This window comes from Rhincodon typus, chromosome 19 (genome assembly GCF_021869965.1).
Source record: "Rhincodon typus isolate 14 chromosome 19, sRhiTyp1.1, whole genome shotgun sequence".
Lineage (NCBI taxonomy): Eukaryota > Metazoa > Chordata > Chondrichthyes > Orectolobiformes > Rhincodontidae > Rhincodon > Rhincodon typus.
Genome location: NC_063350.1, coordinates 32,946,751 through 32,961,386, shown reverse-complemented (window position 1 = coordinate 32,961,386; position 14,636 = coordinate 32,946,751). Strand labels below are relative to the sequence as shown.

The window sequence follows — 14,636 nt, the reverse complement described above, 5'->3', positions numbered from 1 at the left end:
GGTGTGAAACACTGTAATGGAGACTCATTCTAAATTATTTAACTTCTAGAAGCAGTGGTACTTTAAACTGAGACAAACTAACATAGAATTGAGTAAAGTAGAAGATGATACATAAAACAATATTCGGATCCCATTTAGATGCATCCCTCCCCTTTGGATATACCACCTCACCTTTGCAAAGAAATCTATTTGAGTCAAATGGCCAGATACCAGGTCACGTCAATGATTTTCGATTTGCCTTTGGGTTCAATTCCTAATTCTTACCCATGCAGATACGTTATCTAATCAGTCTAATATACTGGGATACAGCCCCTTAACAAGAAACAGTTTCCAAACCTTGGTATCTGAGATATGATAAATGATGCCCTATGAAAGATAGCCACTCGCCCTCCGAAACCGCCACGTACACAAAGTGGGTCGAGTTGTGGATAGTGTGGAGGGCTGTTTGAGGTTACAAAGGGACATTGATAGGATGCAGAGCTGGGCTGAGAAGTGGCAGATGGTGTTTAACCCTGAAAAGTGTGAGGTGATTCATTTTGGAAGGACAAACTTGAAAGCAGAATACAGGGTTAACAGAAAGATTCTTGGCAGTGTGGAGGAGTTTAGGGATCTTGCGGTTCATGTCCAAAGTTCCCTGAAAGCTGCCACCCAGGTGGATAGAGTTGTTAAGATGGTGTATGGTGTGTAAGCTTTCATTGATAGAGGGATTGAGTTCAAGAGCCATGAGGTTATGCTCCAGCTATACAAAACCCTGGTTCGGCCTCATCTGGAGTATTGTGTCCAGTTCTGGTTGCCTCATTACAGGAAAGATGTGGAAGCGTTGGAAAAGATGCAGAGGAGATTTACCAGGATGTTGCCTGGAATGGAGGGAAGGCCATACGAGGAAAGGTTGAGAGAGCTAGGGCTTTTCTCTTTAGAACAACGAAAGATGAGAGGTGACTTGATAGAGGTGGACAAAATGATCAGAAGTATAGATAGAGTGGACAGCCAGAGACTGTCTAGGGTGGAGGAAGCTACTATCAGGGGGCATAGTTTTAAAGGGAGTGGAGGTAGATATAGGGGAGACGTCAGAGGTAGGTTCTTTACTGGGAGAGTGGTCGGGGCGTGGAATGCATTGCCAGAGAGGGCAGTGAAGTCGGACTCATTAGGGGCATTTAAGCGGCTATTAGATAGGCATATGAATGATAGTATAAGGTAGGGGTGGAGGTTAGATAGACCTTAGGTTTAGGGTAAAAGTTCGGCACAACATTGTGGGCCGAAGGGCCTGTACTGTGCTGTACTGTTCTATGTTCTATGTACCATCTCCCGGAGGAGTACTGGCCAACCGCGAGCGGTCTACTGACAGTCTAAGAAACGGTCCAATTCCCATAAAATTAGACCCCGACCCCACAATCGACGTTGAGGAAAACAGGGGAATTCCATTTGTGTGTCGCAGTGTAACTTCCTTCTTCCCGTGACACAAACCCCTGTTGAAATGAACTTGCCTGCTTCAGGGAACTCCTGGGGATGATTCACGCAGAGTCTCTTCGTCATCATTACCCCAGGCTTGTTTAAAAGGACAAGCCGTGCTAGAAGGAATCCCAGAGGATGATACGAGTCCACATGCTCCCCAACATGCTTTACAAGGTAAGTGGATAAACAGGAATGAATGGACTCCGCTAAGATGGAACTTATTCGTTAATTAACATAGAAGCAAAGTACTGCCGATGTTGGAAATTTAACTTTTTCCAAACAGAGCAATGCTGGAAGTACTGATAGATTAAGTGTTAGTAACGCTGTTTGTGGGCGTAGAAAGAGTGATTAAAATTTGCAGCGTGAACTCTGTTCGTATACCATATCCATGTGTATTATCAGCATTTCTTGCCCTTAATGGTCAGTATTCTTGCTGGTTAATGTGAGAGCAAATTACTGCAAAGGCTCTGATGAAGAGTCATCTCGACTCGAAACGGTTAGCTTTCTGTCTCACCATAAATGCTGCCCGACCCGCTGTGGTTTCCAGCATTTTGTGGTTAATATGAGAACCTAACTGCATTTCATAATTTTAAAACGAGTATTTCTGCTAGAGAGGTCTTTTGGACCACTGGGTGGTCTCTCTGCCTCTGAGTCAGAAACTCCAAGTCTCATTGGTGGACCTGATGGCCAAAGGAAGAGCACTCATAATGAGGCTAAACAGGTGAATGCTAACCTGCAACTCCTTCCAATATACTGCCAACGGTAGGTGGATAGAGTGGGAGAGATTCCTGGTCTCACATGCTGAGTATTTGGACTCCCAAATAGATGTATCCCTCTCATTTGGATATGCTTCCTTTCCTTTGCAAAGAAATCTATTTCAGCCAAATGGCCAGGACAGGTCATTGATTTTCAATTTGGCTTTGGTTCAATTCCTAAATAAAATGCTCACACATCCAGATAACTTATCAGTTTCTGCTGGTTCTGTCTAGTCTAATACATTTCTATGCAGTTAGAAGCCAGGTTACAAAGATTCACTGAAAACCTAAATGAAATTCCTTGAACATAGCCAGACGTGTTGAAGTGAGAGGGTTTGAATAAATGGTTTAATTTTTTTACAAAGTAAATTCTAATGCATGATGTTTCTCATATTTATCATTGACCGAATTTGCCTTCTTAAAGCGTTTTGGGCTTTTTCTAGTTACCTACACCTAGAATGAGCATTTTATGCAAATTTATTTCTGATGTGATGGACTGAATGATAATGTTGAACTATTTATATCACATTTAATTCTTTACTTGATTCCAATTCCTCCAACAGTGTCTCATCAGCATTGTACTAATAGAAAAGGTTTCAAGCTTATTTGTAACAGTGAACACCAAGCCTACTTATCAAAGAAGAGATCCAATTACTGGTCAGATGGTGACATGCGAACAGTGTCCCCCCGGGACATTTGTGAAAACTCAATGTACTAGTGAGCATCCAACAATATGTGCATCCTGCCCAGATTTGCATTATACTCAGTATTGGAACTACCTTCAGAAATGTCGTTATTGTAATGTCTTCTGTGGACATCACCAGTATGAAAAGCACCAGTGTAATTCTACACATAACAGAGTGTGTGAATGCAAAGCAGGCTATTATTTGGAATTTGAATTCTGCCTGAAACACTCTAGCTGCCCTTACGGTGCTGGTGTAATTAAAATGGGTAAGACTAATGTTTCTTTTATTAGAACTTATATTTATCCATCTGTTGCTTGCCTATATATTATGGTGTATTTCTCAGACAGTATGATTCCTTTATTTTTGTGCACAAATGTCTATTTATAGAATATGCTATATTATAACTTGGTAGGATTACAACTTTCCATTAGAATATGTGATTATTTAGCCTAGGAATTTTTCATTTAAGTTGTTATTTAGTCTTTTAATACTTTACTTTTTCATGGGATATGGCACCACTGGCAACATCAATACTTGTTGCTCATCCCTAACTGCCCTTGAGAAGGTGATGGTATACAACTTGAGTGGCTTGCTTGGCTAATTGAAAGGCCACTTGTTAGTCAACTACATTTGTGTTGGAGTCACATTTAAGGTCAGACTAGTTAAGGATAGCAGATTTCCTTCCCAAATGGACATTAGCAACGAGATGGGTTTTACTGCAATTGATAATAATTTCATGGTCACCATTACTGAGACTAGCATTATATTACAGATTTATTTATAAAATTTAAACTCAGTTAGCCGCTGTGGATCTCATGGCCCTCAGAACATTAACCTGGGCTTCAGCATTACTAGTCCAGTGGCATTACCTCTATGTCACATTCTCCCCACGTTTGCTGAAATTTATTTTTTAACCAATTAACCTTTACACCTTCCAGGCCAGTGAAATAATGAAGGACCAAACCCCAATTTCCAATCTTGTCTTCTGTTGACCATCCTTACCCAAAGTGTAATCACAACAGGATAAAAACAAAATTTAAAATAAATGCAAAGCAAGACGTAGTATTTAATTATACTTGTTAATCAGCAAGGAAACTAAATACGAGTCCCCTGAATTCTTCCAGTATGATTGGACAAACAAAATGGTTATTTGGAGTAAAGTCTGATGTAAATCAGTATAAACAAAAGTTGGACCAATCTATAATATGATGTAGGTTTGGAAACTCAATATGATACTTTTCGCCCAAGTACTTGGGTAGTGTGACCAGAAAGTCTTGGGCTATCCAAATAGATAAACTTACTGAATACTTCGTGGGCAATTTAAAATCCTTAAATGGTAGAATGCAATCATTAATTTCACACATAAATTTATCTTTTTATGATTTAGTAAACTGGGTTTTATATTCACACTAGAGTCTTTCATATCTTTTTGTTTTGCCTAGTGTAGCAACCCAAAAGACCATAAATTGGTTTCTCTTATCAGTTCTGAGCTCCATGTATTGCAAAATGTAATGCATGCTGCATTATATGTAACAATGTAATTGGTTGTTTACTGAAAATTTAACAGAAAATGTGAATTTATTTTTTTTTCAGGAACACCATACAGTAACACAAATTGTGAACAGTGTACTGATGGCCATTTTTCTGCCAGCGTGTCCAATTCAGAACCTTGTTTAGCGCATACAAACTGCACTGAAAAAGGCTTAGCGGTCAACATCGCAGGTAATCAATACCATGACACGCTGTGTACTCCTTGCAAAACATATCATGGCAGCAAAACTTTGGTCAATGATTCAGGTGAGTAAAATAATCAACTTTAATGGAATATTGCTTTAACAACTGTGTTGTGTGACACATTTTGCTGTTAGTTGGGTGACAACAATTTGGTATTTAGACAAGAAACCCAACCTAAATTCTTCAGAAGATGCATAGCAAGAATAAAGTTGCAGGAAGACACCAAGAAGAGTCTATATGCCTCCCTATATAGAGGGGAAGCTAGATTGGGAGTTCTCCATTGGGCTACTTTGGTTGTTCAGCCAGCAGTGCAAGTCCCAACATGCAATTATATTGAACAGCTGGATTTCATGATCAGCACTATTTTAATGCTGGTGGCTTATTTTAAAAATGGTTTAAATCTTCTGGTATTAAAAAAGACTTACATTTGTATAGTGCCTTTTCAGACCCTGGTCATCCCAAATATTTACAATGAAGTTATTTTGAGATGGTGTATATAGTAGTCAACTTGCATGCAGCAAACTGCCAAAAATGGTATTTAAATAATGACAAGGTAATTTACTTGAGTGATATTGGTTGAGGGATTTAATATTGGCTCGGGCACTGGGGAGTGAAGATAATTTCCTTATTCTACTTTGAAAGTGTGTCATGAGAATTTCCTTTCCACCTGAGAGGGCACACAGGCATCTTTATTTATCATCTCAAGTAGCACCCCCTCACCATTACACTGAACTGTCATCCTGAATATTCCTATATCTTCAGGAGTGGGATTTGAATCCACAGTCCTCTGAATTATAGGCAACAGTGGTACCAACTGAGCTACAGCAATTTGATTTTTAAAAATGTATTCTTTCATGTTATGGGCATTGCTGGTCAGGACAGCATTTATTACTCATTTTTAATTCCCTTGAGAAGTTGGTTTGAGCCACCTTGAACTGCTGCAGTCCATGTGGCTATCTTATGAAGTTCTAAAGGAGGGTTACTGGACCTGAAACATTAGCTTGCTTTCCTTCCACAGATGCTACCAGATCTGCTGAGTTTCTCCAGCAATTTCTTCTTTTGTTTCAGATTTCCAGCATCCGTAGTTCTTGTTTTTGCCTTTTTTTCCCTTGTACCCAAAAAGACATTAATAATTTCATTTATCTCCGAAAGTTATTTTAGTCATTTCACGTGAGAATCATTTCACCACTCATATATGATGCATGATATTAGAAACTGTTCACCTGCATAAGCCTTCAATTTATAAAGCTCAGGGCAAGATTCAGTCAGAATCTTTCCTTGAACTTTCAATGCATTTTTTGCAGAGAAAGAAAATAATCAGAAAATCAGAAGGTAGCTTGTTGTGACTATAAATATCTGAATAGTTATATCCAAATCCTTCAACTGAATGCTAAATGCCAATGGTGCTTTTAGTAAAATGCTACATTTTAATTTTCTTTCTTTCTTTCTTTCTTTCTTTTAACAGTTGTTTCAACCTGTAATGAAGCAATTATTGAGTTTGTGGCATATCAAAAGATTCCACTCAAGAAATTGAAACGATTTCTTACTTTACTCCAGATTGAGGAGGCAAAGAAAGTTAGTAAACAATTGAGAGCACAGAATAAACATATGATGCATCAAAGTTTACATCCCCTTCTGGTGAAATGGAAAGAAGTTGTCATGGAAAACGACCTCCTTGAAAAAATCTTGCATATACTTAAAAAAGCAAAGATGAAGAATGTTATAAAAAATATCCAAGAACGTTTTATGTTAAATATGGTAACTCCACTCAAATGTATTAATTGAGACTGAATGACTACACAGTCTCACTAAACCCTAGAGACAAGGCAGCTCCAAATTGTGTTCCATGTTTGTGCTGAGTTAACTGGTCTTAGCTGGAGCAGCACTTGGTGTTGCAATTCATTGACTTGGGCATTTCTGCAGTGTATATGGGAAAAATTAGCATGGGTCCCCATTCCTGATAGACCCTCGCCGGCCCCCTCCTCTGACAACCAAACAGTGTCCGTGTAAAGTATTTGAATTGTTTTGGGCCTCAACACCCATTGCAATCAAAACGAATTAACCCTTCAATGAGATAGTAAATTGTATCATATCTGTGCAACTATATGCCAGCCATTATTTGGTCATTAAAAGTAAAGAAGAGAAATTTGAGGGGGCTATGCAAACAGCTAAGATAATATGGTGCCAAATCTGTGTCCTATTTGACTCTGAGCTGAGTTTCCAACCCCATACACATTTAGTAGCTAAGACTGCCTATTTCTACCTCTGTCTCAACACAACTACTGACCAAGCCTTCATTCAGGCCTTTATTCCAAAGACCTGCTGCCTAGCCTCCCATATTTTATTTATTCAAGTGACAAAAACATTGGTAACAAGTGGCATGAAAATCGAGCAGGAAATTGAGGAATAAAACTACCTGATAGACTAATGGAAGCAGTAACAATTGGCTAAACACTTCAGAGGAAAATATTGAAAAGGCTGCAGAGAACGAGTACAAGAATTGGATAAACTGGATAGCTTTGCCATTTTCTGGCTTAGACTTAGGTGAATAGGCCTTCTTTGAAAATTTCTATAATTATTTGCATAAATTAGGACTCTGAATAAACGCCATTAATATATTGTTTCATAATGCAAAAATAACATTTCTGAAAAGCATAAACTGTCCAGATTATATATGTAAATGACTACACAGTATTGTATATTTTCACAAACCACATTGTAATATAAGATTTGATAAATTACAATTGGATGTTTATTTTTCTACTGACTTTTTTTAGAGGTAAAGCTCTTAAAGTTTGATAGTAATGAGCATCGATAGCTATTGTATCAGTCAAAATTTGAATCTTCATATATTCAGTCTGTTATTTACAAAATCAATTTTCAAATTTATGTCCTATTTTTTCATCTTTCAGTTCTGTAACATCTCATTTTGTATAGTACATTGCTCAGCATTCTTTAAACTAGCTAATGTGTTTTAAAATGCCAAGCAATTGGCATGTATTAGAAATCCTGGAAGGATTGTATGTTTAAGTTACCATTATAACTCCAGTGAAGGTGGAGAGGAAATGACCATGGAAAAATCCACTCCTATTCCAAGTTCTAGAGGCAAACTAATAAATTAGAGAAAAGAAATAACTTCTAACTTATGTAAAATCTAATCACAACACAGGTGATTCAAAGCACAAATAAACTACTTGTTTTTAAATAAAAATGTAGTCAGTTTTGATTGTACTAAAGAGAAACATATGTTGGACTTCAGTATACTTTCAATATACATATTTGAGTTTCATCTCAATAAATCCAGGAGTTATGTGAGCACAGGGAGATAAATGTGTGTGTTGATTGGTTGGGAACCGGATGAAACACCTGAGAGGAGAAGTAGGTATACTGAAGATTAAGAAATACAAAGGGCTGAATTTTACACATAGGTCAAGATCCTGCTACTGGAACCAGGAACAGGGGCTGTTGGCATCTGCAAACAGTGGGGTAATGTTGCAACTACATCAGAGCTGGACACTTAGCTGGCTTAAGGCAGAGGAATAGGCAGCATTAAATCATGCAAAGGGAAGTTGCTGAAGCATATTTACATCATGTGTGGCACTAAATGGGACAGACATTTTTAACAGATCTAGCAATTCAAGACTGGTCATCTATATGGTGCTGTGTGCAACTAGCAGCAGCAGCAACAGAATTGTACCCCATCACAATCTGAAACCTCATGGCCTGGCATGTCCCCCACTCTACTATTACCATCAATCTTAGTTCAAAGAAGAGTGATGGAGGTCATTGGCAGGGGCTGCACCAAGCCAATCTGGTGAAGCTACAAAACAGAACTATTTGTGTGCAAACAGCATACGCAGCAAGTGATAGAATTAAGTGATTCCAGAACCAACAGATCAGATCTAAGTTCTGCAGTCTTGCCACATCCAGTTGTGAATAGTAGTGGACAATTGAACAATTCACTGGAAAAGGCAGTTCCACAACATCCCCATCCTCTGATGGGGGAGCCCAGTGCAAAAAATAAGGCTGAGACATTTGCAACAACTCCAGCCAGAAGTGCCAAGTGAATGGTCTATTTCAACCGCCAGCAATTTCTGTTTTTGATTCAGATATCCAGCATTTGCAGTTCTTTGATTTTGGTTTAGCACTTGTAGAAAGATGGTTGCACTCCTGTTTACAGATATATAGGCAGATAAAGAATGGGTGATAGTCCAAAATAACTAGGCAGGTAGTTCAGGAGTCCCCTGAAAGGATCTTGTTCACAAAGTGGTTTACACTTTGCATAATAGTATGGCAATGATTTCTTGTAAAAACACTGTCAGATCCAAATCAGTAGCACCAAGTGTGGAGGTGGAAAGGAGGAAGAATGGAAGAACAGCACTGAAAGGAATATTTTTTAGCCAGACCTTTGACTTGGAGAAAGTGAGATGAATTAAAGAAGTTGTTCAAAGTAGGAATAAGCTCAGCTGGATGAAGGAGTATGGTTACTGCATGGGTCCCAATTACATCTGTCTCTTTTTGGGTATGTGGACATTCCTTGTTCCAGTCCTACTTGAGACCCCACCCTCAACTCTTTCCCCAGTAGACTGATATCATTGGCGTTGCTTCCTGCTCTTGCCAGGAATTGAAAAAAGTTAATCAATTTTGCTTGTAATTTCCATCCTTCTCTCATCTTCACGATGTCCATCTCACTTCCTTTCTCTCCCATGATTTCACTATTTCCATTTCTGGTCATAGGCAGTCCACCAGTATCCATTACAAGCCCACCATCTCCCTTTATCTTGACTACACCCACCTCACATCCTACTTCTTGCAGGTTTTCTGTCTATTCTCCCAGTTTCTCAGCCCTGTTGCATCTGTTCCAATGATGTCACCTTCCTCCAGCAATGACAACTATTTCCTCAGCTGAGAATTCTGCTCTACTGTAGGTGATAGGGCCCTCAGCCATATCTGACCCATCTCCTGCTCTTCTACCTTCACCCCTTTCCAGAACAGCATTCCCCTTGTTCTCGCTTTCTATCTAACCAGTCTCCACGTTCAAAGTATCCAGCCAGATATCACAACTGAATGCATCTTCATCTCCCCTCCACTGTTAGCTTTCCACAGCGACCAGTTTCTCTCCAACACCGTGGTTCAATCTCCCATTGACACCATCACTTGCCCATTCACAATCCCCATCCTTACTGTCCAAGGTCCCAAACACACCCTCTAGGTGAAGCAGCACTTTACTTGTACTCCTTTCAATCTAATCTACAATGTTTGCTGTGCTTAATGCAGTCTCCTTTACATAGGTGAGACCAAACACAGACTGTGTAACTGCTTTGCAGAATACCTCTGCTCTGTCTGTCGGAATGAATCAAACTTCCAAGTCGTTTCAAGAAACTACCTTGCTCTCATTCGGATATTTCTGTCCTGGCTCAGCTGCTATGTTCAAATGAAGCACAATGTGAGCTCAAGGAACAACCTCTAATTTTCCACTTAGGCACATTACAAGCTTGAAGATTCAAAATTGAATTCCACAACTCAAGAGCCTGACTGCATGATGTCTGTTCTCTAGTTTTCTTGGAATTTTTAAAATTTAACCTATTTTTCTAATCAACCTGTTCAGGGTGGTTATTAAACATCTCTGGAGCAGATGGGTCTTGAACCCAGGTCTTCTTATCCAGTGGTATGGATGCTACCACTGCACCACAAGAAGGCTCTTGTTTTTACTTTGTAAGCTCACCATAGAAGTAATTAAATGGAAAAACTAAACAAGTAATAATTAACAATCACTTGAACTCAGCTTTATTTCTTGTAAACCTACCTGCATCCTGCTCCTATGATGCTGCTTGGCCTGCTGTGTTCATCCAGCTCTACATCTTGTTATCTCAGATTCTCCAGCATCTGCAGTTCCTACTATCTCTGCAAATCACCCATTTCACCAATTGCAATAACAAGTTATAAGGAGGCTCAATGGACCCAAAACGTTGACTTTGCTTTCTCTCAACAGATGCTGTCAGACCTGAATTTCTCCAGAAATTTTTGTCTTTGTTACTAGAATTGCTATCCATGTAGTCTTTTGCCTTTCAGACGTACAACAGTAATTCTAGCCACTGCCAAGTTCTGAATGGTGACACTTGTGGTAGATATGTTCGTCTCAGACACACATGGCATATTCATGATTTCTCATATCTCACTGGCTATACTTTTCACTCGGCTGAGTGAACCTGACATATTTTGACTGTGCTATTGTGTTTACTGCAAGAAGAGTAGCTCACTAGATACCCACCAACCAGCTCCTTCTGCTGCAAAGTAAGAGCCTCCTCTTACTTTGTGAAGTGAAGGACCTCCTCCCTCCTTTACCTAACCCAGCATTCACCAAACTCATTGGCTCGCAGTAGGTCCTGTTAACTCTTACATTCAAATGTAAGGAATAGTGATTACAGCTCTCTGGTACAGTCTTTCCATTCCTCTCTTAAAAACACAATAGCATATGACTGTAAATATCAGTTACATAGTAGTTACATTGGACTATAATTACATCTTCATTCCCATTATTCTTCACTGGGGTAGGATTCAAACCTGGAGGCTCTGGCTCAGAGGCAGTGATGTGACCCATTGTACCATAGATTGCTGATAGAGAGTCAACTTTCATCAAGCTTTTCAGTTCTGGCCATATGCTGAAACATTTGCAAGCATCATTAGCCAGACTTGCTGAGTAGATGATATATCTCAGCCTCCCCTCTGTAGTCCCCAGCATCATCGATGCAAGCCTTCAGCCAGTTCAGCTCATTCCACATGATATGAAGAAATGCCTGAAGGCACTGGATACTGAAAAGCTATGGAGTGTCCAGTTCTGGTCACCTCATTACAGGAAAGATGTGGAAGCGTCAGAAAAGGTGCAGAGGAGATTTACCAGGATGTTGCCTGGAATGGAGGGAAGGTCTTACCAGGAAAGGTTGAGAGAGCTATGGCTTTTCTCTTTAGAACGACAAAGGATGAGAGGTGACTTGATAGAGGTGTACAAAATGATCAGAGGTATAGATAGAGTAGACAGCCAGAGACTTTTTCCTAGGGTGGAGGTAGCTTTTACAAGGGGACATAATTTTAAAGTGAAAGGAGGTAGATATCTGGGAGACGTCAGAGGTAGGTTCTTTACTCAGAGAGTGGTAGTGGCGTGGAACGCATTGCCGGAGAGGGTAGTGGAGTCGGCCTCATTAGGAGCATTTAAGCGGCTATTAGATTGGCATATGGATGATAGTATAAGGTAGCGGTGAAGGTTAGATAGACCTTAGGTTTAGGGTAAAAGTTCGGCACAACATTGTGGGCCAAACGGCCTGTACTGTTCTATGTTCTATGTTCTATGTCCTATGGATCCTGACCACACTCCAGTAATAGTACTGAAGATTAGTTCTGCAGAAATAGCTGCACCCCTAGCTGAGCTGTTTTACTACAGCTACAAAACTGGCATTTACCCAACAATGTGGAAAATTGCTTGGGTATTCCCTGTCCACGAAAAGCAGGATAAATCCAACCTAGTCAATTAGTGTCTCAATACCCTACTCTCAATCATCAAGGTAATGTAAGAGATCATCGACAGTGCTATCAAGTGACACTTACTCAAAATAACTTGCTCACTGATGCTCGATTTGGGTTCTGCCATGCTCACTCAGCTCCTGACCTCATTACAGCTTTGGTCCAAACAAGGAGAACTCACGAGGGGAACTGAGGGTGACTGCCTTTGACATCAAGGCAGCATTTGACTGTAGCATCAGGGAGCCCTCAAAACTGGAGTTAATAGGAATCAGCAAGAAGACTCACTCTATTTGGAACCTTTCCTAGGACAAAGAAAGATGGGATGTTGAGGTGCCGGCGTTGGACTGGGGTGGACAAAGTCAGAAGTCACGTGACACCAGGTTTATTTGAAATCACAAGCTTTCAAAGCACTGCTCCTTCATCAGGTGAAGTGGAGGGAAGCACACAGGCACAGAATTTATAGGAGGAGAGATCATTGCAAGATAATTCTAGGTAATTAAGAGTGTCAAAAGATAGTACAAATCATGTGAGTGGAGTGTCGACAGGCTGAATAACAACTCTTTGCAGGTGATCAAAAGTATTGGACAGTGTGAGTCAAGTGTTAATAGCTAAATAGGTCATCCCTTCACTTGCTATTCAGCTATTGACACTACTCACATCGTTTGACACTTTTGATCACCTACAAAGGAAGATGGTTGTGGTTTTCAAAGTTCAATCATTTCAGTCCCAGGACATTACTGCAGGTATTCCTCAGGGTAGTTCCCACCATCTGCAGCTGTTTTATCAATAACTTCTGTTCCAACCTACGGATTTCAGATAGAGATCTTCACTGGTGACTGCGCCGTGTGCAGCACTACTCACACTTCTCGGACACTGAAGCAGTGCATGCCCAAATTCAACAGTACCTGGACAACATTCAGACTTGATCTGAAAGGTAGCAAATAATATGCATGCAGCATGAGTGCTAGAAAATGACCATCTCCAAGAGAAATTCCTACCAGCGCCCTTTGACACTCAATGGCATTTCCATCAGCAAATCCCCGTCTATCAATATCATGGGTGTTACCATTGACCAGAAATTGAATTAGATCTGCTACATAAATATTTGGCTAAAAGAGTAGATCAGAGGTTGGGAATTCTGCAGTGAGTAACTCATTTTCTGAATCTTCAATGCCTGTTCACCATCTGCAAGAATGAAGAGTGATGGAATACTCTCCAATTGCCTGGAGGGGTTGCAGCTGGTAATACTCTGCTCAACACCATTGACGGCAAAGCAGCCTGCTTGATTAATGCCTCATTTAACAACTTCCAAATTCACTCCCTCCGCCACCAACACATTGTGGCAACAGTGTATACCATCCACAAGATGCACTGAGAAAATCACCATGCGCTCCTTAGACATTGTTGAGTTTGAGGTTCCCTTTGAAACTATGTTCTCTTGGTATTCCGTATTTACTATTTTCTGTATAGCACGAGACCTCATTTAATGGCTACTGTAGTATCCAACCTTCTCCAAGCATAAACAAAAGATTTATTGGGTGCCATTCTACCCTATTATGAACACAGCTGGAAAATAAGGAGTTTTTGTTCTTAGAAGGAAAGAAAACTACCCTTCAAATTGAGGTAGGCAAAGGGACAATGGTCATCTGATGTCATGAGTAGCTGCCCCATCTTCACTGGCCAAAAGGATTTATTTGATTTACACTGCATAAATTACCCAATATAAGGTATATCAACAGGTGCAAATGGGAGAGAAAGGATTGAAAAGAACAAGCCACAATCTTCTTGTAAGATGACCAGGAATTCTCCTACATCAGCCTGAAGGATGAATATACCCTGCTACCACCAAAGACTGCACACTTTAAGCCCTTGCTCCTCTAATCTGACGAGCCCCTTCCGGATTGGCAAAGTGTTCACATCAGTCATATACTTTCTTTGTCCAATTAACTAGTGTGTCATATCTAAACCGTTGCTTCTTAAAAAAATCAAAAATCTATCAGAAAATTGTCAGAATTGTCAACAGCCTCTATTAGACTTCTGTGATCATGAATCTCCAGAATCAGATAGACAGTATCTTCTCAACCCACTACCTCTACCACCTGGAAGGGCAAGGGTAACACCACCACCCACAATTTCCCCTCCAAGACATCATTCTACCTTGGAGCTATATTACCATTCCTTCACTATTGCTGGGTAAAAATCCTGGAACTCCTATCCTAATGTTAGGATTTTAGGTACACTGGTGACGTACCTTTACCCCTAGGATAGCAGCAATTCAAGAAGGTAAATCACCATCACCTTCTTCAGCAATTCAGGATTGGCAATGAATACTGATCTAGTCAGCGATGCCCACAGCCCATTAATAAAAACAAGATAAAGATCTCTGAAGCAAAATGGTGACAGATAGGGTATTGCATGGCAAAGTATGATGTTATTGACTATGGAAGGAAGAATAGAAAAGGAGATTGTTTTGAAAGGTATTAAAATTTGT

The 14,636-nt window shown here is 40.0% G+C and overlaps 1 protein-coding gene across 1 annotated transcript; it reads left to right on the top strand.

Annotated features, from left to right (window-relative positions):
• The first annotated feature begins 1,491 nt into the window (after nucleotides 1–1,491).
• On the top strand, nucleotides 1,492–7,838 carry LOC109936328 (tumor necrosis factor receptor superfamily member 6B). Its single transcript, XM_020534940.2, has 4 exons — nucleotides 1,492–1,626; nucleotides 2,771–3,158; nucleotides 4,487–4,690; nucleotides 6,093–7,838. The coding sequence occupies exons 1-4, from the start codon at nucleotides 1,588–1,590 to the stop codon at nucleotides 6,410–6,412; spliced, it is 951 nt and encodes a 316-aa protein (XP_020390529.1). The 5' UTR covers nucleotides 1,492–1,587; the 3' UTR covers nucleotides 6,413–7,838.
• Nucleotides 7,839–14,636: the final 6,798 nt, after the last annotated feature.

Bases quoted from the DNA above. Each gene is read 5' to 3' on its own strand.
- LOC109936328 (XM_020534940.2), top strand. From the start codon at position 1,588: ATGATACGAGTCCACATGCTCCCCAACATGCTTTACAAG. The intron at 3,159-4,486 runs GTAAGACTAATG...TTTTTTTTTCAG, and splicing joins TGCTGGTGTAATTAAAATGG to GAACACCATACAGTAACACA. The intron at 4,691-6,092 runs GTGAGTAAAATA...TTCTTTTAACAG, and splicing joins AACTTTGGTCAATGATTCAG to TTGTTTCAACCTGTAATGAA.